The 23,778-nt window shown below is 41.5% G+C and overlaps 2 protein-coding genes across 3 annotated transcripts in view; one reads left to right on the forward strand and one right to left on the reverse strand.

Moving 5' to 3' along the window:
* Positions 1-317: 317 nt before the first annotated feature.
* On the reverse strand, positions 318-23,775 carry LOC141278959 (uncharacterized). 2 transcript variants are annotated; one of them, XM_073805997.1, is made up of 4 exons: positions 22,261-23,760; positions 21,854-21,919; positions 21,300-21,382; positions 318-3,211 (listed from the first exon to the last, which is right to left on the reverse strand). In XM_073805997.1, the coding sequence occupies exon 1, from the start codon at positions 23,578-23,580 to the stop codon at positions 22,882-22,884; it is 699 nt and encodes a 232-aa protein (XP_073662098.1). In that variant the 5' UTR covers positions 23,581-23,760; the 3' UTR covers positions 318-3,211; positions 21,300-21,382; positions 21,854-21,919; positions 22,261-22,881. The 2 variants fall into 2 exon arrangements, with proteins under 2 accessions (XP_073662098.1, XP_073662099.1); XM_073805998.1 differs by lacking the exon at positions 318-3,211 and having other exon boundaries at positions 3,940-21,919; positions 23,056-23,775.
* TUT7 (terminal uridylyl transferase 7) overlaps positions 23,329-23,778 on the forward strand; it is a 72,242-nt gene continuing 71,792 nt past the window's right edge. Inside the window, exon 1 of the mRNA XM_019940393.3 lies at positions 23,329-23,453. The gene's annotated coding sequence lies outside the window, so the exon portion shown is untranslated. The remainder of the gene's footprint in view (positions 23,454-23,778) is intronic.

Raw genomic sequence — 23,778 nt, forward strand, 5'->3', positions numbered from 1 at the left:
TGCTTTAGTATCGGTAGTGACTGGTGACTGTAGAAAATAATAATACTGTGAGTAATAAGAATCAACTGTAGTAGGTGACAAATAAATATATGATGAAAAGATGAAGGAAAGAAGCCATCTGTTGGAAAAATGACATTAACAGAGGAAAAGTTGCTTTATGAACCCACATGAAGCCAAATATACATAAATAGATTTTATATTAATATGATAAAGAAGTGACAGAAAGTAGATTATCCTATAATAAGGAGAACATGCAAAGGGGAAGGGGTAATACATGTACATTTCCTACTCAATGGGAAGCAAATGTTCTGTGACAATTTCTTTCCAAAAGAATGAATATTTATTATGCAAATTCAAGCACATCTGGCTGCCGTGAATTTAACACTCCATAATTAATAACTTTATCTCACTGAGCACATTAAAAATCTGTATGTTTTACATTTGCAAAAATATAATAGCACCACATTTTTTAACCACAAAAGTTTTCAAGGGCCCACTGTAACTCTTTTCCAAATTTTTATTAATACTTTTTCCTTACTAAAAAACACAATGTGATTATCTCCATTTTTTAAAAATGCACTAGAATATTTATCTTTGACCTCTTCATAAAGCAAGGAGAAGAGAGCTTTCAATTGACTTTGTAAAGCACATTCTACACTGTTGCATGATGGGAGAGGACCTGACCTGACAGTTCCTTATCCACATGATTGTGGTAAAAGTAGACATAACATTATGGCTCAAACAGAACAAAGATGAGCTTACAAAGTACATGGTTTAAATAATTCCAGAGCTTTGGAACACAGATCTCTTTTTTCAAGACATGAATCTCATGTAACCATAATCATGATTGGTGGTGGGGAAGTTTAAAAACAGAGTGTCCCCCAAACCCTCCAGACTTAGTTATACCACAGCTAAATCAGGTGATTCCAACACATGATTCACATCCCACAAAAAATGAAATGTTTACAAAAACAAAGCTCCCAAAGGATAAAGTAGCCTTTTCTCAAAATCCATTCAAAATTTTAAGCCAATCTTTCTATGTTTTGCTTGCCATAACTACCAGGTTTCCTATTCTAAAATAAAAGGTTCATACAAACACACACACAATTTTCACATCTAAGTTTTAGCATTCTGACATATTTTAAAAGCAACTTTGCCTTAGCAGATTCAGGTCACAAGTCAAGGCTATTACTGTAGTGATTTGTATATACATACATTTTTTATTACGGAAATTTTTAACCATACACAAAATGGTAGAAAAAATAGTACAGCAAACTCCCGTATACCAATCACCCAGCTTCAGAAATTATTAGAGATATTAGAGATATTTTTAAATGCAAAGAAAAAATTACACAGCATCATACCTTTTCCTGCCTACAACTACAGAAACAATAATATGACCACCAACACTGAATGCGTTATAGAATATGAGCTGTTTGACCTGCAAACACATTAAATTTTGACCCTAAAGTGCCCAGGGGAGTAGCTGCATAGAGCAATTTTCCTAAATCCCTTGTATAATAAAATTGATGGTAAAAATTCACGTTGACTGTAACATATGATGTTTTTAAATTTTTTTATTGTTATAAAGCTATGCATTTTCATTTTGTAAAGTTTGCAAACAGTCACACAAATTTGCATATGGGTGGGTATTTTATGGTATTATGAAATAACTTCATTTTTTTGGTGAGATAACAGTATTATGTTTAAGTAAGAGTATTATTTTTAGGAGATGCATTAATGAAGTAATTGAAGGAGAAATGTTATAATGTCTGCAACTTGCTTTTCAAATGATTCAGCAAAAACTGTATATGTGTCTGTGTGTGTGTGTGTGTGTGTGTGTGTGTGTGTGTGTGTGTGTGTGTGTGTGTGGATCCAGGGTTGGCAAAATATTTCTGTAAAGGGCCAGACAGTAACAGTTTTAGGCTTTATAGACCAAAAGACAAAATCAAGGATATTTTGTAGATAACTGTATAACTAGTTAAAATGTTGCTGCTTAAAAATGTAAAAACTCTTCTTTAATCTATCAGTGTTGTACAAAGACAGGTGATAAGCAAGATTTGGCCTTGGCCTTAGTTTGCCAACTCCAAATGTAGATAGACAGATACATAGATACATATAGATAGATATACATAGGGTAAATATGAGAAAACTAACAACTGTTGAGTCTAAGTAGAGGGCACGTGGATGTTCATTGTATTAGTCTTTCAAATTTTCTGAACGTTTGAAGAATTTCATAATAAAAACTTGGGGAAAATACAAACACATAAAAACACAATGAAAATAAATATCATCCACGATACAAGTACCTAGATAGAGATTAACATCTTGGTAAAGTAGATTTTATTTTTAGTTCTTGGAAGGTGTGTTTTTTCCGACTATAATGAGATCCTACTCCGTATCAAGTTTTATAGCCCGCCATTTTCATTCACCATTGATTCATAAGCATTTTCACATGTCATCATCATATGATGGACATATATATTCCACTGAACAAATGTTTTAAGATGTCTTAACTATTTCCCAAGCATTGAACATTCAATGTGTTTCCAGTTCTTCACCCACACAAATAAGAATTTTTTAGCTTTTTTTCCATTTTCTACTTTTTATTTTGAAATTTAAAGCTCTGGAAAAGTCACAAGGGCAATACCATAAACACCACATACCTTCCACCTAGGTTCACCAATTGCTAACAGTTTAACACATTTGTTTTATCTCCCCTCTGTATATTTATTTTTTTATTGTTATTTTGAGAATCTTGAGTATATTACTCTTAAATTTCTTACTAAAATATTTGAAGACCACTGAAGAGCTGATTTCCTCAGGGTTTCCAGTTTTCACAGTAAATGTCCTCTGAGACCTAACTGATCTTGAGTGGCAGAAAAAAGACTCAGAAATATACATATATATTAACAAACCTAGTAGCTATTTTTAAGGACAAACTCAAATGAAAATCTTCACTTTGCCAACAGAAAGTTACATCATGTATTAGTAAGAGTTAGATCTCTAATGCTTTACTTACTCTGTAAAGAGACACAGCCCCAAACACATTTTTCCAAAATGAGAATGTGACGTGTTAGTGTCATATCACACCTCTGTTGTAATTTAATTTTCTCTTTATACAGATTTTGCTCTGTCTCCGTCCTCATCCAGCTTTGTGGGAAAACTCACCAAAGCTGCTTTGAATGTTTTTCTTTGACTCCACTGCCACCTAGTGTGGAGAAAAAAGAATTCTGGGCTCTGTAAAAAAAACTTGAATGTGTACTATCAATATTTGCTTACTTATGTGGATTCAAAGCCTGTTTTATTGCAGAATAAACTCTTGGGAACTACACCCACCATGGTCTTCTTGCTTTGCACTAAGTAACAATTCTACGAAAAACAATCATACTTCAAAAATTAGACTGTATTTCACGTTATTGTGAAACAAGGTAGGAGATAAGGCTTGGTTTTCCCAACGTCCCTGTGGCCCACGTGGCCCTTTCACTCCAATCACATACTTAGGTCGTTAAGGTGGTATTTTCCTTCTTTCCAGTGTGATAGGTTGGAAAGAGGGTGGAGAAAAGAGGGAAAGAAGGAGAAATTCAAAGGAAAGAGGAGGAGAATGAGAGAGGGTCATAGATGATGGGAAACATAATAATAAAGACACTAAAAAGACTAAAGATGGGGTACAGATACAAGAAAGAAAATGGAGAGGGAAAGCAGTGCAATGTTAGAATAAGAGACACAGAGCCTAGAAAGACAGGGAAATATAGGGGAAGATGCAAGGAACCAAGGCAGAAAGAGGAAAGAAAAGAAAAGGGGAAGGTGAGGGGGTGCCAGGGTTATGTGGTCGTTCATTGATCAGCCTTGGGAGGGACCACTAGGCCAGGACCGCACACCTTGGGCAGTTTAGAGATCTCAGTCCCCCCTGACCCCACATCCCACCCCATTGCACACACACTTCTGCTCCCCAGCCCTGCTTCGTCCTTTCCCTGATGCCCACCGCCTCCTTTCCCACAGGACAACTAGGGTATTTGTTACACAAGCTGTCCACCAGCAGTGGAACGTAAGTTCAAGGAGGGCAGAGATCTTGGCCTTTTTTTTCTTCCTGTTTTGTTCTCTGATGGATCCCGTGTCTAGAGCAATGTCTGGTACATTATGACATGCATTTAATAAACATTTATTGAATAAATGAAGGCATGGGGGGCACTCTAGAAATGGACAAGAAGATGTATTTGTAACGTTTGTTTTGCTTTATGACAGTGATACCTTTTCTCCTGGGCAGATCACATTTTTATTCGCAGGTTACCAGCTGGTTTTCAACACATCCTGCTACAGACTGAATGTTGTGTCCCCCTCAAATTTATATATTGAAACCTAACGCCCAATGTGATGGATGGTATTAGGAGGTGGGGCCTTTGGGAGGTGCTTAGGTCATGAGGGTAGAGGCCTCATGAATGGGATTAGTGCCTATATAAGAGACCCCACAGAGCTCCCTCGGGCCTTCTACCATGTGAGGACACAGGGAGAAGTCTGCGACCCAGAAGAGAGCCCTCGCCCAACCACACTGGCACCCTGATCTTGGACTTCCAGCTCCAGAACAGTGAGAAATAAACTTCTATTTTTCATAAGCCATGCAGTATTTCATTACAGCAGTCTGAATGGACTAGGACACTTCCCTTCCGAGGAGACAAGCACTTGTTAAAAATTACTGGCACTCCACTCAACAGTGGTTCTGAAAGTCAAATTCTGATATCAGAAACAGAGGTACCGATAGGAAACATGTAATAGAATCAAATCACGTTTTAGAGACGACAAAGCAAACTAGAGAAGAGATAGGTCCTCACCTCAGGCTAAATCTTAGAAAGAATGTTCTAGAGCAAGAAAAGCAAGTTATAAAAGGTTGTTTTGTTTCTTGCTATTTAATATGTTTAAAATTTCTCCTTTTCCTACATTTTCCTCCTTGTAAATTATACTAGATGTCTTATCTTTCCAATACCAGGCTCAAACAGATAAAATGATAACTGAATTACTGAACCTTATCAGTATAATAAAAGATTCTGAAAACTCATTTAAAAAATTACTTAGGAGTTAGAAGATGACATGAAAAGATAGCAAAATCTTTAAGAAGGGCTATAGAAAGGGAAAGCGTCTTAAGGAAGACGTTTCTGTATCTGAAATTTGAAAAATTTGTGTGACAATGGCACACTTCATTACATAATTGGAAACATTAGTGGCAGCTGAATTCAGTACTCAAAAATCAATGAAAAGGAATGTTTTCAAGTATCTCACGGATGGGTCTTCACTAGATGGAGATACAAAGGTTGATTTGAAAATCTGGTGCTTGAAGGACGTTTGTAAAATGCTGCTGATTCTACAAGTGCTCACACAAATAGGTCTTGCCAGCCAGACACTAACCTTGCTTTCAGATCACACATCAAACTTTTCCAAGCATTCACACATACGTTATCTTAAATTTGGTCCTCCCAATATGTCTGTGGTATAGATAGGACCAGGTATTATCTTCAGCTGCACCGTTTTGTGGCTTTAAAGGAGGGAAGCTGGATTTACCCTATTTTCCCATCTCAGCCTCCCATGTCATGGACGTGATAGTCATGGCAGCCCAGGACCAGAGGTCTCTCCCACCTTCCACCAGACCACTGTGTGTCCTGGAGCAGATATCATGGCGCTGTGCATCCTAGTGGGTGAATGCACAAGGGGTTCTACATCTCAGATGGGACTTCTAAATAGTTTGGAGGAAAGAGCTGGCACAGCTTGGTCACTGTCTGTGACCGCAGGCAAGTAAACTCTTCAGGCTTTGGATTCCTCATTTATAAAGTGATCATGTAGTTCTGTGTGGTCTTTAAGGTAGTGGATTCCAGACAATGAGTCCATGGGTCAGTTTGAAAACAAAATTTTTTTTTAATTTTAAGGATTAACATAGGCTTGCCAACCCTTTTTGTGCAAAATAAATTCAAGACGTCGACAACTACAACCATCTACTCACCCCACCCCTCCTCTCACCCTCACTACAATCAGTGAAGGATTGACACAGAGATCCAAATGAGGACCCAAAACCACTTTGTTACGGGGTTGGTCAAGTGCCAAGTGCTCCACAGAGTAATAGGGTGCCTCAGAAAGCTGAATAAGGGGATGCTAGCTGGCATCTCTGGAGGAGTCGGGTTTAGCAACCACGCCTGATGCCAGTCATGCAGCGCAGCCTGTCAGGGAAGGTGACTCCTCTGCCTAGAGGAGCTGGGCCTGTGCTCCCCACACCTGTCCTGGTGGCTGCTTCTGGGGGCTGAGAAGTGGGCAGCTCAGCTACTGCCCCAGAAGACTCTGAAGCAGGTCAAAACAGAATGTTAAGATAACTTTAAGGCCATATACACTATAGGCCAAAAGTCATTGCTTTTTCTGTTTTCCATTCCAAATGATATTCCATTCAATACTCAACATCGCTCACCAGAGACCTTGCAATGCACACCAGACAAAAGTCTAAAATACTCTAAATAACACAAAGCCAGCAACACATAAACGCCCAAATTTTAACCCAAACCTACATCAACGATTTCATTTCCAAAGAGAGGTTGAATTCCAAACAGGAAATCCTTTGATCTGGGTCAATTAAAGTCCGAAGACATTAAGGTTCAACATTTTCTCTCTCTCAGATTGCTGTATGGTACAAATCTTCTCAAGAACACAATCCTGACAGCAGAACTGTCTCTTTCATGAGTGTTACAGACAGAAGCTCATGGATCCCAGTGGCACAAAAGGCACTTTTAGGAGCAAGCCAGAGGTTAGAGGTACCATCCACATGCAGGCTTCCAATGGGATGGATCCTGAGAGAGGAGCCATGGAAATTGTGGCACTCCTGGATCTCCTTGATTGCCCTATCTGTGCTTCTCAGCTGAGGTGAAGAATGTATCCCACATCTTCCTAGGACTCTCTATGCATTTTTAGGCCATTCCCAGAACTACTGGTACAACGGATACCAGCTGTCACATTGAGGGTCTGGCTCAAGTTCCCATAGAGAACAGTTATATACATACAGTGGAATTATTAGCCAAGCTTAAAAAAGAAGGGAATTCTGACACATGATACAACATGAATCAGCCTTAAAGACATTATGCTAAAAGTGAAAGAAGCTAGTCACTAAAGGATAAGTAAGATTCTTCTTATATGTGGTACTTAGAATAGTCAAATGCATAGAGACAGGAAGTAGAATGGTGGTTGTCAGGATCTGGAGGTAGGAGGGAGTTATTGTTTCATTGGTACACAGTGTCAATTTGAGAAGATGAAAAAGTTCTGGAGATGAATGGTGGTCATGGTAACCCAGCAATGTGAATGTACTTAATATCACTGAGCTGTACACTTAAAAATGGTTAAGATTGCAAATTTTATATGTATTTTACTACAATTTTAAAACTTTTAATCATAAAAAATCTCTTAGCCTGCTTGTAGAACTACCAACACCGTTGTACGATTCTCTTCCATGATTCTTTCCAGCCCTTAGCTATGCAGTGATGCCAGAAACAATGAGACCGTCAAAGCATCGAGGCTCTTTTACTAAATTCTATAGCCAACCCAGCCCTTCTGAACTCTCCATTTTGATTCATAGAGGAAGGCTCTTCCTCCAATATTTCCACGTCTAGGTCTATGCTGGGAAGAGAGCTTCCACTCCATGCTCTTGCCATCCAAAAGGAAGAGAAGCACCTAATCTAATCGATCAGCTGACATTCACAGGGTGTAGTTCACTGGTGGGCAAGATCTGGGTGAGAGTTCACTGCACCTGGATGTCTCTTTGTGCAGTTAAGCAGGCTAAGCCCAGCCCAGTCTAGCAATCCAGAATTCTGTCTCTGCTCCACCTTCTCTGCCTGTGACTGGGTGTGAGTCAGATCAGCCTTGTGGAGTGGACCCGGTTGAATTTGTTTGCAAGGGAGGGAGAAGACTGTCCTCTGGACTGGATTTAGAGTGTTGCTGAGCCCTTGCCCAGCCCAGGACCAAAGTGATAGTTTGATCCCCATCTGGGTCTCAGTTTCTTGAGCCTCTTCTCCTCCAACAGGGGCAAGAGAAGCAAAACTTTACCTTTACCTGTCTTAGGCTTTCAGCTGGGGCTCTTAACAACAACAACAAATTAACAAGAGAAAAACAAAGCATGCAGCTCACATCAGTCAGGAGAAATCTAAATGAAGAATAACTCAAAGCGGTGGCTTAGAACTCTAGCTTATATAGCATCTTCAACCAAGAACAATAAATCTCTAGAGAAATGATAGGACAAAGGAAAGCAGTTTTAGACTTCCAAGAGCAGCAAACTGTGTGGGGAGGTAACCATATGGGAGGACACTAGTGGAGTAAGATTTGTTTGCAGATTCTTCTGGTGTCTCTGGGCTGATAAGAGTCTATCTCCAGTAAAAGGAGAATTTATAGGGAGTTCCCTGGTGGCCTAGGGGTTAGGATTCTGGGCTTTTACTGCTGTGGCCAAGTTCAATCCCTGATCAGGGAACGAAGATCCTGCAAGCTGTGCCAAAAAAGTAAAAAAATTTGAAAATTTAAAAAAAAAGAATTTATACCCTGGCTTTAGGCGGAAAGCAGGGAGCTTTTCCTACATTTGCTGCTTCTTAATTGCTTTCAGCTCAAAACAACTTTTTCTGTCAAAGAGACATATTTTGGGGTGACATATTCTGGTTTTCTTCACAAGAAAGGGGGCAGCAAAGAAAAGGTAGAGAATGAAGGTTTCATTCCCCTCCAAATCAGAAAAGTAGAACAGATATTCTTCTTTAAAATCTCATTTTAAATTGAATACATTTTGCTTTATGCAAAAATCACTTTCTTGTTTCTTTGTTTTTCATTCTGTTCGTATGCTGAAGTGCCCTAATTATCATCAGTCCATGAATATACATTTGAGGAACACACATTTGAGGAACACTTGAGGAGTATTCCTCTGAAGTACATTTTGCTCTAAAATTCTGTGATACTATTACTGTTGTCTCTGATTCCACCACGCCTCCCAGAATCCCAGGAAATGAAGGGGTAATAAAATATGAGTGTGGAAACCAGGTTTTAATGCCTTACAAAATGCTTTATGCAGATAAATATTTGACAGATAAAAAAAATAAGGTCTTTTCTCCTGTGCCAGGGCAATACAGGACCTCATCTAAACAGACCATCTGTTTATCTAAATCCAGGGTCTGCTTGGACTGGGACACTCTCATGTAGATGGAAAAAAAAAAAAAAAATACCAGCAGTGACACAGCTCTGGGGCACACTGCATCAAAAATGATTTCAAAATAGGTACTCAGTTTATTTTTACTTTATTTTTACTTTATTTTATTTTTACTTCATGAGGCTGCCCGAAAATTCAGGTTTCTCTGGTTCATCTCCTTTGTGTTAGTATTTATTTATTAAAGTGAAATGATCATGTCTTTGTCATTTTATACACACCAGGAGTAAAGTTAAAAGTTACTTTAAACTGCCTTCATTCCATGAAGTTCTCCAGGTATCTGGGTTTGTGAGAACTCATCTATTTCTCTGACAATGATTAGCTCATTCTCTCCACCACGTTCCCATGTAGAGAGGGAAAAAGAGAACTCTCTGTCCCCACCCCCACATAAAAAGCCATTCTCTCTTTGCAAGTAATTTTCTTTTCAGCTGACACGTCCTAGATTGTTCTAAAAAGAACAGCGGCATGAGAAAATACAAGAACAGATGATTCAAAGACTCCCTGGGAACTGCCGAGCCAGCTCCTAATTGCAAATGCAAGGGTAGGCGAAACATCTGTATTCTGAGTCACTCCATTTTTCTAGAAGGGAGGATGTCGTTAGCCCTCCCGCTGCATGAACCTCTGTGGTCTGTAAGTGGGCCCCAGAGCTGGTTCACAGTGTGCTAGATCTAGATCTAGAGACCGCAACTGAGCTCCCAACCCCCGACACACACACACAAACTCAACATATTTTGAAGTCATCTTAATTAATTGACCACCTGCCTCTGAGAGTTTTTAAGTCTGTATTTTTAATAATGAGTATGCAAAGCAACATGTGTGTGTCTGTGTGTGTTTGGGGAGGAGAAGGAAGTAAATAATCTTAAAAACCTACACAGGTTTCTGACCTTGATTCTCTAATGCCTGGAATGATACAAATTCAGGGATACGGCCTTTTGTGGAAAGAGATCCTAGGAAAAAGTGAAAAGGGAAGCAGATTTTTTTCTAGAAAACTATAAAAAGAGTTATTCCAAAAGAGAGCTGGTTAAGGCTTTTTGATTAATGAATAACAAAAAGATGATGGCAAGAGAAAAGTAAGACATTGATGAGTGAAAACAAGAACTAACAGCAGTGAAGGCAGAGTCAAGTTCACCAATGTGTTTTTTAGGCGTTACTGTCTCTTCTGATGTGACTCCTATGGGGAAATTTCACTGTTTATACAGAGAGTGTAAACAAATCTGTTGACCTAACAAAACACTGGTTTTCATTCCTCACACCTTCCTCCCCCAGCCATGGTAAATAGCTTGACATTTAGGCTCAGGGGTTTTGGTGTGAGTCAGAGGTTCAAATCCTGGCTCTGCTATTCATAGCTGGGTGTCTTAGGACAAGCTTACTACCCCCTCTAAGTCCCAGTTTCCACACTTACGTGATGAGGATGATGGTCAGGTCTGTCTTGAAGGGCAGCTGTACGAATATAAGGAGATAATGCAGGTAACCGCCACAGTGCAGCTCCTGGCACACAAAAAGGGCTCCAGAACTGTTGGGGTGGAGTGGGATGGCCGTTTGTCGTTGATTTATCTAGATAAAGGCTCACACTTATGAACACCTGTTCTCCAGGGTAGGCACCAAAACCTCAGACCCTAAAGTGACAACATCACGAGAAATGCTTGTACAAAATAGCTCTGGGTAAGGAAATGCAACAAAACCTGAAAGAAGAACTGAGGATGCCAGAAATACCCACTTTGAAAACTCTGACAGGCTCAAGTGATTGCAAGAGGAAGATGGCACATTACGATACGGACTCCCTGAATTGGCCACGGGCGCTACCTGGTGATTCCAGATACTAAAATGGTCTGTCCTCAATCTGATTTTGCCCAAATGTCCTCAGAGGAACACTTGAGAATGTGATCTTTTCTATCTGATGGAAGAAATAGGGAGACAGATGGTGGCTGGAAGTAACTGTAGGAAGGACCTGAGATAGGACAGCAGTAGGAAGAACACACCTTAGGAAGTGTGAGAAAGTTATTCATTACCCTCCTTTCCTCTCATCCTCCCTTTCACCAATCTCTCCCCCAATGCCATGGCCTAGAGCACTGGGCAGTCTTCAAACTTGACCAGAAATGATACCATTGTAATGTAACATAATGATGTATTATTTTGTTATTACTTATAGTAGCTAGTACTAGACCTCATCTTCCACGAGGTCTATCTTTGTTGGGAAAAGGCCTGGGTCAGTCCACTCAGAGAAGGGGAATACCTACAGGGTCACAGATGTTGGCTGGTACCATGGCTTCTTCAAAATTATCCTGCATGGGGTAAGATGCCTGTGACACTCCTGGAGTGGAAGAGGAAGAAGAGTCAGGAGAGAAGAGGAAATTGGAAGAGAGAGAGAAGAAAGAAGAGTCAGTGAAATGATGGGAGGCTGGGTAGCAATGGAGGAGACAGCTCCTCAGATTCTCACGAATACCACTAAACCCATGAAAACTTACTGAGTTCAGAGGTTACAAAACAGAATACACATGTAGAATCAGGAGCTAGAGAGGCAATGTGATTAAACATACAGGTACCTACTAAAGGCTCAAAATGTCATGAGCAGGTATGGAAAGGTCAAAAAGACCTAGAGAAAATGAGAACGTATGAAAGTGGCATGCCAAGCTGAGGGAACTGCCTGGGTTCATGCATACCTGCAACCATGCACACCATCACTCATGCATCATTATTGGTTGAACTCCTATTGTGTGCCAGGCACCGCACTAGGCTGTGGAACACCATGGTGACAAAACCAGAGTTCTGGCTCTCCTGGTGTTTGCACACTAGTGGGAGAGGCAGACACTGATCAAGTAATTGCACAAGGGACTTCCTTGGTGGTCCAATGGTTAAGGATCCACCTTCCAATGCAGGGGATGTAGGTTCAATCCCTGGTCAGGGAAGTAACATGCCACATGCCACAGGGCAACTAAGTCCACACGCCACACTACTAAGCCCATGCACTGCAACTACTGAGCCCATGCACCACAACTAGAGATTCTGCATGCCGCAACTACAGAACCCAGTGCTCTGGAGCCCGCATGCCACAACCAGAGAGAAGCCTGTGCGCCACCCACGTGCCACAGCTAGAGAGAAGCCCACGCGCCACAACAAAGATCCTGCATGCTGCAACTAAGACCCGACACAGCCACAAATGAATAAATATTTTTAAAAAAGAATCCTCATAACAAGCTTTTAAAAAAAATTGCACAAACATTGGTAAAATTATGATCGTGAGGAGTGCTATATAGGAGAAGCACATGATACTATGAGAGAATATAACAGAGAGATTGGCCCAGCCAGAGAGATCAGAGAAGCTTCCCTGAATAAGTGATCTTATTGATCTTACTGATCTGAGCACTGAGTGATGAGATGTTAACTGGGTGAAGAAAGGGGCGGAAAGCAGCCCAGGAAGAAGAATATGTGTACAGGCCCTGGGGTGGCAGGTTTGAAGACTGAGAGAAGGCAAAGTGTGGCTAGGGAAAAGAGACCCCGGAGAGAATCGGCAGCATGACGCTGGGAGGCGGGGAAGGTACAGGCTCCTCGGAGACTGCGGACCATGTGATGGTGTCAGTCTTTATCTTAAGGGCAGGAGGAAGTCATCATAGGGAAGTTGACAGGAACCCCCAAGAAGGTCTGAAAATGGCAAATGAGACCCCTGTTTACACTTTATTTCCACTTTCCTCAGCATCTCTACTGACTACCAATCAATGACAGCTTGTGTAATAGCATGCCCCAAATCAGAAAAGTAAACATTTAATTAACTTTGTTAACCTAGTGATTTCATTTAAATAATTAGTATTTTTAAATGAATTTTCCATCAACATACAAAAAAACTCTCAATTCTGAACCACCATCAAAACACAAATGCCCAGTATGTAAATTCATAATTCAGTATTTAGTCTTCCATTACTTAAAGAATACTGAATTAGGAATCAAACAGCCTGAGGGTTTTTTTTTTTTTTTTTTTTTGTGCGCGTTATGCGGGCCTCTCATGTTGTGGCCTCTCACGTTGTGGCCTCTCTCGTTGTGGAGCACAGGCTCCGGACGCGCAGGCCTAGCAGCCATGGCTCACGGGCCCAGCCGCTCCGCGGCATGTGGGAACTTCCCGGACCGGGGCACGAACCCGTGTCCCCTGCATCGGCAGGCGGACTCTCAACCACTGCGCCACCAGGGAAGCCCCCAGCCTGAGTTTTAATTCTGACTCTGGCACTTATTAGTCGCAGGGCTTTGGGTTATTCCCCAAACCTCTCTGGCTCAACTTTCCTCATCTATAAAATAAAGTAATAACCCTTGCCCAACGTACCTCACAGGTTAAAGTGAGAGCCTTTTGTAACACCAAATAAAGAGATTATTATTAACCTTTCTCCAAATTGCAAAGGCAAATACACGACTTATTCAAATCAGATAACTTTTTTTTTAACCTCACATATCCAACTGTTTTGCAATATTGTTACAAAATAATGCTTTAAGGTCATTGCCTTCTAACACATTACAAAACTACTTGTGTACATAAAACCACCAAAATTCTTTGAAAAGTTTTTCCCTTATAGGTTATTACAAAGTATTGAGTATAGTTCCCAATGCTATATAGTAGGTCCTTGTTGGTTATTTATTTTATATATAGTAGTGTGTATATGTTAATCCCAAACTCTTGATTTATCCCTCCCCCGTTTCCCCTTTGGTAACCGTAAGTTTGTTTTCCATGTCTGTGAGTCTATTTCTTTTTTTTATAAATTTATTTATTTATCTTTGGCTGCATTGGGTCTTCGTTGCTGTGCACGGGCTTTCTACAGTTGCAGTGAGGGGGGGTAACTCTTTGTTGAGGTGCACGGGCTTCTTGTTGCAATGGCTTCTCTTCTTGCAGAGCATGGGCTCTAGGCACACGGGCTTCAGTAGTTGTGGTGCACGGGCTTAGTTGCTCTGTGGCATGTGGGATCTTCCCGGACCAGGGCTCGAACTCATGTCCCCTGCACTGGCAGGCAGATTCTTAACCACTGTGCCACCAGGGAAGTCCCTGTGAGTCTATTTCTGATTCATTAGTATGATGATCTCTAGGTCCATCCACATTACTGTAAATGGCATTATTTCATTCTTTTCTTCGGCTGAGTAATATTCCATTATATATATATATACACCACATATTCTTTTTTTTTGGCTGCATTGGGTCTTTGTTGCTGCATGTGGGCTTTCTCTAGTTGCAGCGAGTGGGGGCTACTCTTTGCTGTGGTGCATGGGCTTCTCACTGCAGTGGCTTCTCTTGTTGAGGAGCACGGGCTCTAGGCGTGCGGGCTTCAGTAGTTGTGGCATGTGGGCTCAGTAGTTGTGGTGCATAGGTTCAGTAGTTTTGGCGCATGGGCTTAGTTGCTCCGTGGCACATGGGATCTTCCCAGACCAGCGCTCGAACCTGTGTCCCCTGCGTTGGCAGGCAGATTCTTAATTACTGCACCACCAGGGAAGTCCCAATGTACCACATATTCTTTATCCATTCATCTGTCGGTGGACATTTAGTTTGCTTCCATGTTTGCCTATTGTAAATAGTACTGCATGTATCATTTATATTCACAAAAAAGAAAAAAAAGATAAACAAGAAACAAATAAATTTGCTTATCTATGGGGGTTGGGGGAAATTGAAGAGATGGAAAGGGGACAGGACCTGTCTGAATATAACTTTTATATAGTTTCATATTTTGAACCATGTTAAGCATTTCACATATTAAAAAAAATAAATTAAATCAACAAGAATGGGTGGGTAGGAGGCCCTGAAAGTGAAAAAAATGAATTACCTTGATTATAACCAAGTTAATAATACAATTACAAAGAAAAAAGAATTAATCCAAAAAATATCTGAACATAATAACAAATTATTCTGACTATACACTTTCAGTGGGCTATATTCCAAGGACAAAAAAAATCTCAAACGTTACTTGGTAAGCTTGTTTTGGATAATGTTGGTGAAGTAATTCTGAAACTGTTTTGTGTATGTTATAGAAATGAGCAAATGAGTAAATATATTGATGTTTTGAGGAAGCAGGGAGTTCACTGTGGGAAAACAAAGAGACAAATATGGAATGGAGGTAGAATTCTATACTACTGGATGGGATATCAATTAGAGTATCATTATGAACTCATGGATTTTAAAAAGTGTTTCTAGTACTGTCCATTGAGAGGACCTAAAAGCAATTTCACCCCAGAGCAATGAGCACACATGGCACCCAGGGCTTGTTTTCTAAACACCATTCCCCAAACCCTTTGGGAAAATGCATAATTTCAAGGTGAGCCTGGAGCATTTTCTAGTGCCAGAAATTAAGGAAGTACTCAATACTGAGGAAGATATGTCAAAGAGATATAAGAACCCATTTAAGGGGCTGCCACTTGCCAAATTTGGGACAATATGAGCATCAAAATGAATAATGACAGGAATGGATTATAACACACTGAATAAAATAGAATCCATGAGTCTACACTGATTTTTTTTTAATTTTAAAGCAATTAGGAGGAGAAAGGAAAGCCTTCCTTTACAGAAGAATGCTAACTAATAAACATAAAGGAGATGATAGAAATAAAAAGTCACTATTTCACAACTACCGTATTATTTGATTTCAGGAGAGAATCATCAATGGACACTAAAACTATTGGGAGAAATATGGGGAAACAGGATCTTCACACAGTCCAAAATATCCCATCACAAGTCACTTATTAACTACAAAGGGAAAAAATGAATCTCTATAATGGAGAAATACAGTAGATAACACCTTAATCAAATAATCCAACTGATCATCATTAAAAGGACATATTCACGTCATATATCCTCTGTTGTGACACACTCAGATGTGTGATATACCACCTATTAGTATTCCTGCCAAAAATGTTTACCCTAAGTCTAACCATGAGAAAACAATCAGACATCTGCAAAAGAATGCACTTGGACTCTTCAAAAATGTCAATATTATGAATAATAAAAAAAAAGACTGTCAACCTGTGCTACATTAAAGAACAGAGACATGAAAATAAATACAATACGATGCATGATCCTTGCTCAAATCTAGAATACCAAAAAAAAAAAAAATGTTAAAGGACATTACTGGGACAATTGCAGAAACTTAAATATGGACTGCATATTAGAAAGTAGTATTATGTCAATATTAAATGTCCTGAGTGCGATAATTGCACTGTGGTTACAGAGGAAAATATCCTCATTTTTAAAAGATACATGCTGAGAGTTTGGGGGCCTAGGTGTCTAGATATCTGCAACTAACGCTCAAATGGTTCAGCTAAACAACACACATATGCACAAAGGGAGGAAAAGAGGGAGGAGGGAAAGGAAGAAAATGTGACAAAATGTTAAAATTGCTGAATTACGTAAATGGTATATAGATATCCATTGTACATTTCTTGCAAATTTTCTATAGGTTTTCTATTTTTCAAAATACAATGTGGTTGGGGGAGAAAGGGAGCTTTTTATATGGTCACTGCAAGAAGACAGCATAGTTAGAGATACTTCGATAACCTGAGAACCAGTAAGTATTCTTTAGTTGGGTAAATCCTTGCCAACAGTTCGAGCTCCAGCAGAAAGCCTCCGGAAGATATTGGAGACAGCCAAAGTTAGCAACAACAAAATTAACTAGTTAATACAGGACACCCAGTTAAATCTGAACTTCAGATAAACGAGCAATTTCTTTTTTAGTACAAGTATGTCCCAAGCATTTTATCTGGCAGCCCCACTCAGAGAAGCACTGTGGTCTGTTCCATGCCCAGGGGATAAAGTACAACAGTTCAAGAATACTAGAACCGTTCAAGATTAGAGCCATTGATATTTTTTATTTACTATTTTTATTTAATCAAAGTCTACTCCATTTTCTGTAATGAAGACTACTCTTCAACCTATATTTTCTCCTTACATATGGTTGGTACAGCCCTAATTTAGGCTTCATTTTCTCTCTCTGCATTGCGAAGCTTTCCCCCACTTCCACCACCTTTGACTTCTAAATACTACTTTCCCATCCTCTTCACTACCTTTCTCCCTTCTCAATTTCTACCTGTTTGGCTCAGGAGAGAATAGTTTCAAAGCAATAGATGATACTTAGCTGAGACTGCTTCTGGAAATTTGAGTCACTGTGTTAACCCCACCCAATGTCATTAGTTAAATGCCTTGACCTAGGCTGGTTGGGGATCCTCCCCTCCCAACGGAACCCCTGGATGTCTCGACATAGCATTTTTGGTACATTTGGCATCCATCAGGCCAGAGCAGCTCAGAGAAAAGTTTTATATACTACACTCTCTGAAATTCTCTTTTATCAGAAATGCAAATCAAAACTGCAATGAGGTATCACCTCACACTGGTCAGAATGGCCATCATCAAAAAATCTACAAACAACAAATTCTGGAGAGGGTGTGGAGAAAAGGGAACCCCCTTGCACTGTTGGTGGGAATGTAAATTCGTACAGCCACTATGGAGAACAGTATGGAGGTTCCTTAAAAAACTACAAATAGAACTACCATATGACCCAGCAATCCCAATACTGGGCATATACCCTGAGAAAACCATAATTCAAAGAGTCATGTACCACAATGTTCATTGCAGCTCTATTTACAATAGCCAGGACATGGAAGCAACCTAAGTGGCCACTGACAGATGAATGGATAAAGAAGATGTGGCACATATATACAATGGAATATTACTCAGCCATAAAACGAAATGAAATTGAGTTATTTGTAGTGAGGTGGATGGACCTAGAGTCTATCATACAGAGTGAAGTAAGTCAGAAAGAGAAAAACAAATACCGTATGCTAACACATACACATGGAATCTTAAAAAAATGGTTCTGATAAACCTATGGGCAGGACAGGAATAAAGATGCAGACATAGAGAATGGACTTGAGGACACAGGGACAGGGAAGGGTAAACTGGGACAAAGTGAGAGAGTGGCACTGACATATATACACTACTAAATGTAAAACAGATAGTTAGTGGGAAGCTAGTGCATTGCACAGGGAGATCAGCTCGGTGCTTTGTGACCACCTAGAGGGGTGGGATAGGGAGGGTGGGAGGGAGGCGCAAGAGGGAGGGGATATGGGAATATATGTATATACATATAGCTGATTCACAATGAAACTAACACAACACTGTAAAGCAATTATACTCCAATAAAGATGTTAAAAAAAAAATTCCCTCTTATCACTGAAGCTCCTCCTTTTTTGGTCTTAGCAGCTTCTCTTATTTTTCTTAATGTCTAAATGCTGGACAGCCTCAGTGTTTAATTCTGGGCATTATCTCTTCTCTCCCTTGGGTCCAGTGCTTCCTGAAGTTCAATCATATGTATATCGTCTTCATGATTTTTGACATCTCTCAATAATTATTACTAGTTTTCTTTAAATGGATATGGGGTTTTTTTGCAGTACGCAGGCCTCTCACTGTTGTGGCCTCTCCTGTTGTGGAGCACAGGCTCCGGACGCGCAGGCTCAGCTGCCATGGCTCACAGGCCCAGCCGCTCCGCGGCATGTGGGATCTTCCTGGACCGGGGCACGAACCCGTGTCCCCTGCATCGGCAGGTGGTCTCTCAACCACTGCGCCACCAGGGAAGCCCGGATATGTTTTAATTTATATCTTTTTAATTAATTTTTATTGGAGTACAGTTGCTTTACAATGTTGTGTTAGCTTCTACTGCACAGCAAAATGAATCAGCCATACATATACATATATCCCCTCCATTTAGGACACTACAGTGCATTAAGTAGAGTTCCCTGTGTTATCCTAATTTATATATTTTAAAAGAAGATTTTATACCACAACTATAAAGAGGAATTTAATATCATAAATAGAAGATAAATCTAAAAATAAAGCCTCAAAATATATAAAATGTAATTTTTTACTTAGATTTAAAATAATCAATAAAACAAATTATTAACATATAAACAAATTATTTAAATGCACACCCCAAAATAAATTACTCACGAGAATAACTGAGCTTTTCAGGATCAGTCAGGAATAGTGACTGGATGTTTGGCATCACGTTCCCTGTCTTGGGCTTACAGTTAGAAACTGAATATCAGGAGGGAAGGTAATTTGCTGAAGATCAAAACAAAGTAGAGGCAGAGCTGGATCTATAGCCTGAGACTAATGAATCGCAGTTGCAGAGAGTGGTCTCAAAAATAGAATTCAGAAAGGAACACCAGCTCCTGACGGTGTGAGGGCTCAGTCAGGGGACAGGAGCTTGGTGCATGGTAGAGTAAAAAGAATATAAACACTGAAGTCTACAAGGCTGTGGTGACGTTGTGAATAGGCCAGTAAAGCCATGTTACCATAAGCCTATGACTACTCAGTTTTCTAACTAACTCACAAATTGCAGAACTGCGAGAAGACAATCAGACACAAGTACTGAGTGCTCAGCCCAGTGGTTACACAATCAGTAGAAGTTTCCTTCCTTCCTCTCCCATCTTTGTATCACCAACACTGCCACAGACCTACCCACCACTAGCTATATCTCCTTTTGAAGGAGATATGGATTTTTTTTCTTCTGAATAATCCAGTCCTGATTTCTCTCCATCACTGTCCTGTGTCCAGTGCTGGGAGAAAGGACTTCATCTGTGCTGGGCTGCTTGGCAAGGAGAGAGGCAGCAGCTTCCTGGTGTCTTTTGGGGGTTGGGTCTGTAAAGATGAAGATGGCCTAGGGATGACTTCTAAAAGCCTCAGGTAACCCTCAGCTTTCAGTTGCAATGGGAGGGCTGCAGGTTTTAGGGGGTAGCACATGAGCCCAGGGATATTCTCAGGTTCCTGGTCCAGTGGATACTCAAAGGCCTCTTGGGAAGTTTGACCCCAGGAAAGCCGTGGGGGGCAGGGCTGTGGGGAACCTAAAAAAGTCTAGAGTGCAGCATTTGATAATTGTGAAGATGAGAAGCAGGCAACGAGACCTAAGAAATAGCTGGGAGTTGGGTGTTCAGTTTCCATGGGAAAAGGGGCAGCTGAAACTTGGAAGTAGGGAGAGGAAGGAAAGATGGGGCTGCTAGTCTCCATGGCAACAGGGAGGGGAGCAGAACTTTCCATCACTCAGAGAGTAAGATTAGTTGAGGGAAAAGTTTGAAACATGTGGCCCATCCCCAGACTGGAACATGGGGGAAGTAGACTACCGAAGAGAAACATGGGATGATTTCAGGAGTGTGAAAATAACAGCAGGACACAGTCAAGCAGAGAACTGAAATTGGCACTTTCAGGTATACTTGAGATTCCTTGTGTTCTTGAAAAGAATCCAGATGTTTCTGGATTCTTTTTTTTTTTTTTGCGGTACGCAGGCCTCGCACTGTTGTGGCCTCTCCCGTTGTGGAGCACAGGTTCCGGACGCGCAGGCTCAGCGGCCATGGCTCACGGGCCCAGCCGCTCCACGGCATGTGGGATCTTCCTGGACTGGGGCACGAACCCGTGTCCCCTGCATCGGCAGGTGGTCTCTCAACCACTGCGCCACCAGGGAAGCCCCTCTGGATTCTTTTTGATGCCAAGGAAGACAGACAGCAAAGTAGCCAGGAGATTGCCAACGGGGGGGAAGTAGTGGACCACCCACAATGAAAATCTCCTGGGAGTTGCAGCTAGATCCCAAGAGGGATGCATGATGCCATCACGTGTAGTAGGATGGGTCCAAGCTGGCAACAGCGAACCACTGGAGATGGACTATGCTGACAGAACTAACCACGAGTCCATGAGTCTCAGACCTCAGCATCAGATATCCAGCAACAAGGCAAAGAACAGAGCCTAGAAAGACCAAAGAAGCAAGAGGACCCCCTCAAAGAGCCTGTGGATGTGTATCTAGGCACACTTCTTTCCAATCATATGACTCCAGATCATCACATCTCCAGATAGCATGCAAAGGAAGTGGAGAAGGAAATCTGAACAATAGGGTGTTTACCCAAGAGACCAAACCATCAAAGATATGATTTAAATTAGCAAAGACTTGAGATATGTTAACTGGCAAGTTAAATTTTTTTTCCCATAGTTCCCAGAGGGAAGTAGAGCCCCAGAGTAACATTAGCTCAAATTTAGGAGGAAAAAAAGTACATTCATCTAAGTGAAGTCTTAAATTTTCAATTTCAGGACATTTTTTACCTTTACCATATTTTTCAACACTTTGAAAACAGGGACTGTGACTATTTCTCTCATATATCAGGCACATATCAGGAATTCAACATCTGTTGAAAAAAATGAAACGGATGAATGACCCTAAATAAATGGCTGACTCTGGAACAGCACAGTCTAGGTTTTAGTTCATAGCGTATACTAGCTCACTGATTTTCCTAAGGTTTGAAAACAAGCACTGGAAATAAAATTCCTTTACTTTACACAACTTCTTAGGTCATAAATATAAGGTTCTGAAACAATTTAAACTAAGAGACTTTGCGGCGGGCAGAAACGGGATCCTGTTAGCCCTCTGTAATTTGTTAATGACCTCTAAGGCAGATAGCCCCCATATTTCGGCTCCAAATTGTTGGAAATATGTCTGGACCATGACACAATCACTGCAAAGATTCTGAGAAAATCAGTATTCCCTCCAGTGACATCCAAAAAAGAATCAAACCAAACTTTTCAACTGGATTTTATGAACTCCATGACCAATTTAAATTCCCATTACAGTACAATATTGACAGAAAGAGGTATCTTACCTGTCAATATCTGTTGATTAGTATTGCATCTTGTTTTAGAGAGCCTCATTTATCCTCAAGATGAATCTTAAAAGTACATTTTGAATAGAAGTTAGGCTTTGGGAAACACACTGAAGAAAATGCAAATAAAAAATATTTTAAACTCTTAAAAAGATGTGTCCTCTACTGCTCCTCTAGAACTCTAGACAGTCAAGAGTGACTTTTCCTAAACCGGTTGTTCCATACAGAATTACTCGGCTGGGTGTGGTGGTGCTGCTCTTCCATATAATAAATGTAATAATGTATCATCACACTCCCTTTGGACTCCATAAAAGGCCATTTTCTGCCTGTCAGATTACTGGCTTGATTGTCATGTATTTTCAGAACCAAAGTATCTAGATAAAGCATTGTACAAAAGTTGTACCTACCTGTTTTAAATCACTTTTAGTATAGACATTGGTTAAAAACAGACTGCCTCATTAGGGTTTGGATTCCAGCGGTTCCATTTACTTCACAATAAACGCTATTTCGCCCACCATCTTTAAAAGGGGGATAATGCTATTCTCCTAGTGGGACTGTTGTGAGGATTAAATGAGTAATTATTTGCAAAGCCCTCAGAACAGTGCCTGGCAACAGCCAGTACTAATGTGTTCATTTTAAGACCATTATCCCCACAGAATCTCATGGCTTTAAATTTAAATACCCTTAAAGAGAAATAAAAAACTGTTGCATTTTCTCAAAGCTCCCTAATTTTATTAGTTGCTCGAGGCTTTCCAAGCGTTTAGAACACTGCAGATAGCATGGAAGGTAAAGTCAATGGAAAAGAAGAGAGAGAGAAAAAAGGAACCCAGTTGTTTGCTAGTTGCGTTAAAACAGTCTCCGTTTGAAAATTCGAGTATGAATGCCCTCCTTGGTCATCCTTTGCATTTACACATTTTCTGCGAAACCAGATTTTGTTTTTAAGAGAAACAAATCCGTACACAATCCAAGAAAAAAGCACAGCATTTCTTTCTCTGAGCCATACTGTGATCCGGATGAACAGCGGAGGCTTAAAAGCTAGGGTCGGCCATTAAGACCTCACTGAGACGTTCAATCACTCGAATTATCAGTAAAACAGCACGAGCGCCACGAGGCCTCAGACCCACGCTGAACTTGCTCTGGAGTGGAGCATCCAGGGGCAAAGCGAGTCTCCGACCCGACCCGGGCACACGGCTACGCCTCACCGCGGGCTTCGCTTCTCTCGCAGAGAACCAGAGGCTTCCTCCGCACACCTCCCCAGTGCTTTTAAAGCCCAGGAGAGAGAGGAGCCCAGGCGAGGACAGCTCCGAGCGAGCAAGAGCGGAGAGCCTACACTCCGACGCCGACGCAACTCCCGACTCCCGACTGCCGGAAAACGCGCCCGCGCGGCGGCGGCGGCGGCGGCGGCGGCGGCGGCGGCGGAAGCGGGAGCGGCGGGGTGGTGGAGTTTCCGGCGTGCGCGGCGGAGCGCTCGGACTGGGGCACGGCCGGCTTCTAATAGCGCACAATGAGACAGCGCTGAGCGCCGGAAGTGGGGCTGGAGGAAAACACGGAGAGGGAGCCCGGCCGGGACAGGAAGAGGCGGGGGGCCGCGGCGGAGGTGGTGAGTGCTCACGGGCACCGTTTCCCCCCGTGTCCCTGTCAGACTCGCGTCCGGGGAGGGTCTTGGGTGGGTTCTCCGGTCTGCACAGTCGAGGGTGGGCCGGGCCCAGGAGATACGTTGGCTGCATCCTCCGCCGGCCTCCTCTCCCCAGTTGCGAGGTCCAGGGAACCCCCGAGCCGGTGGGGACTGAGCTGTCGGGCTCGAGTCCGCGTCTTCACTTTGTGTCAGACCCTGCGGGGGCTGGAGAAGAAGGGATCTGGGTGGAGGCACTCGGCCCCAGCCCCCTGTCCGGCCGGGGAGACCCCGGAACCCTATCGAGGAGGCA

This window comes from Tursiops truncatus, chromosome 6, assembly GCF_011762595.2.
Source record: "Tursiops truncatus isolate mTurTru1 chromosome 6, mTurTru1.mat.Y, whole genome shotgun sequence".
NCBI classification, from domain to species: domain Eukaryota; kingdom Metazoa; phylum Chordata; class Mammalia; order Artiodactyla; family Delphinidae; genus Tursiops; species Tursiops truncatus.

Excerpts from the sequence above, each read along its gene's own strand:
- LOC141278959 (XM_073805997.1), bottom strand. The coding sequence starts at position 23,580 with ATGCAGCCAACGTATCTCCTGGGCCCGGCCCACCCTCGACTGTGCAGA.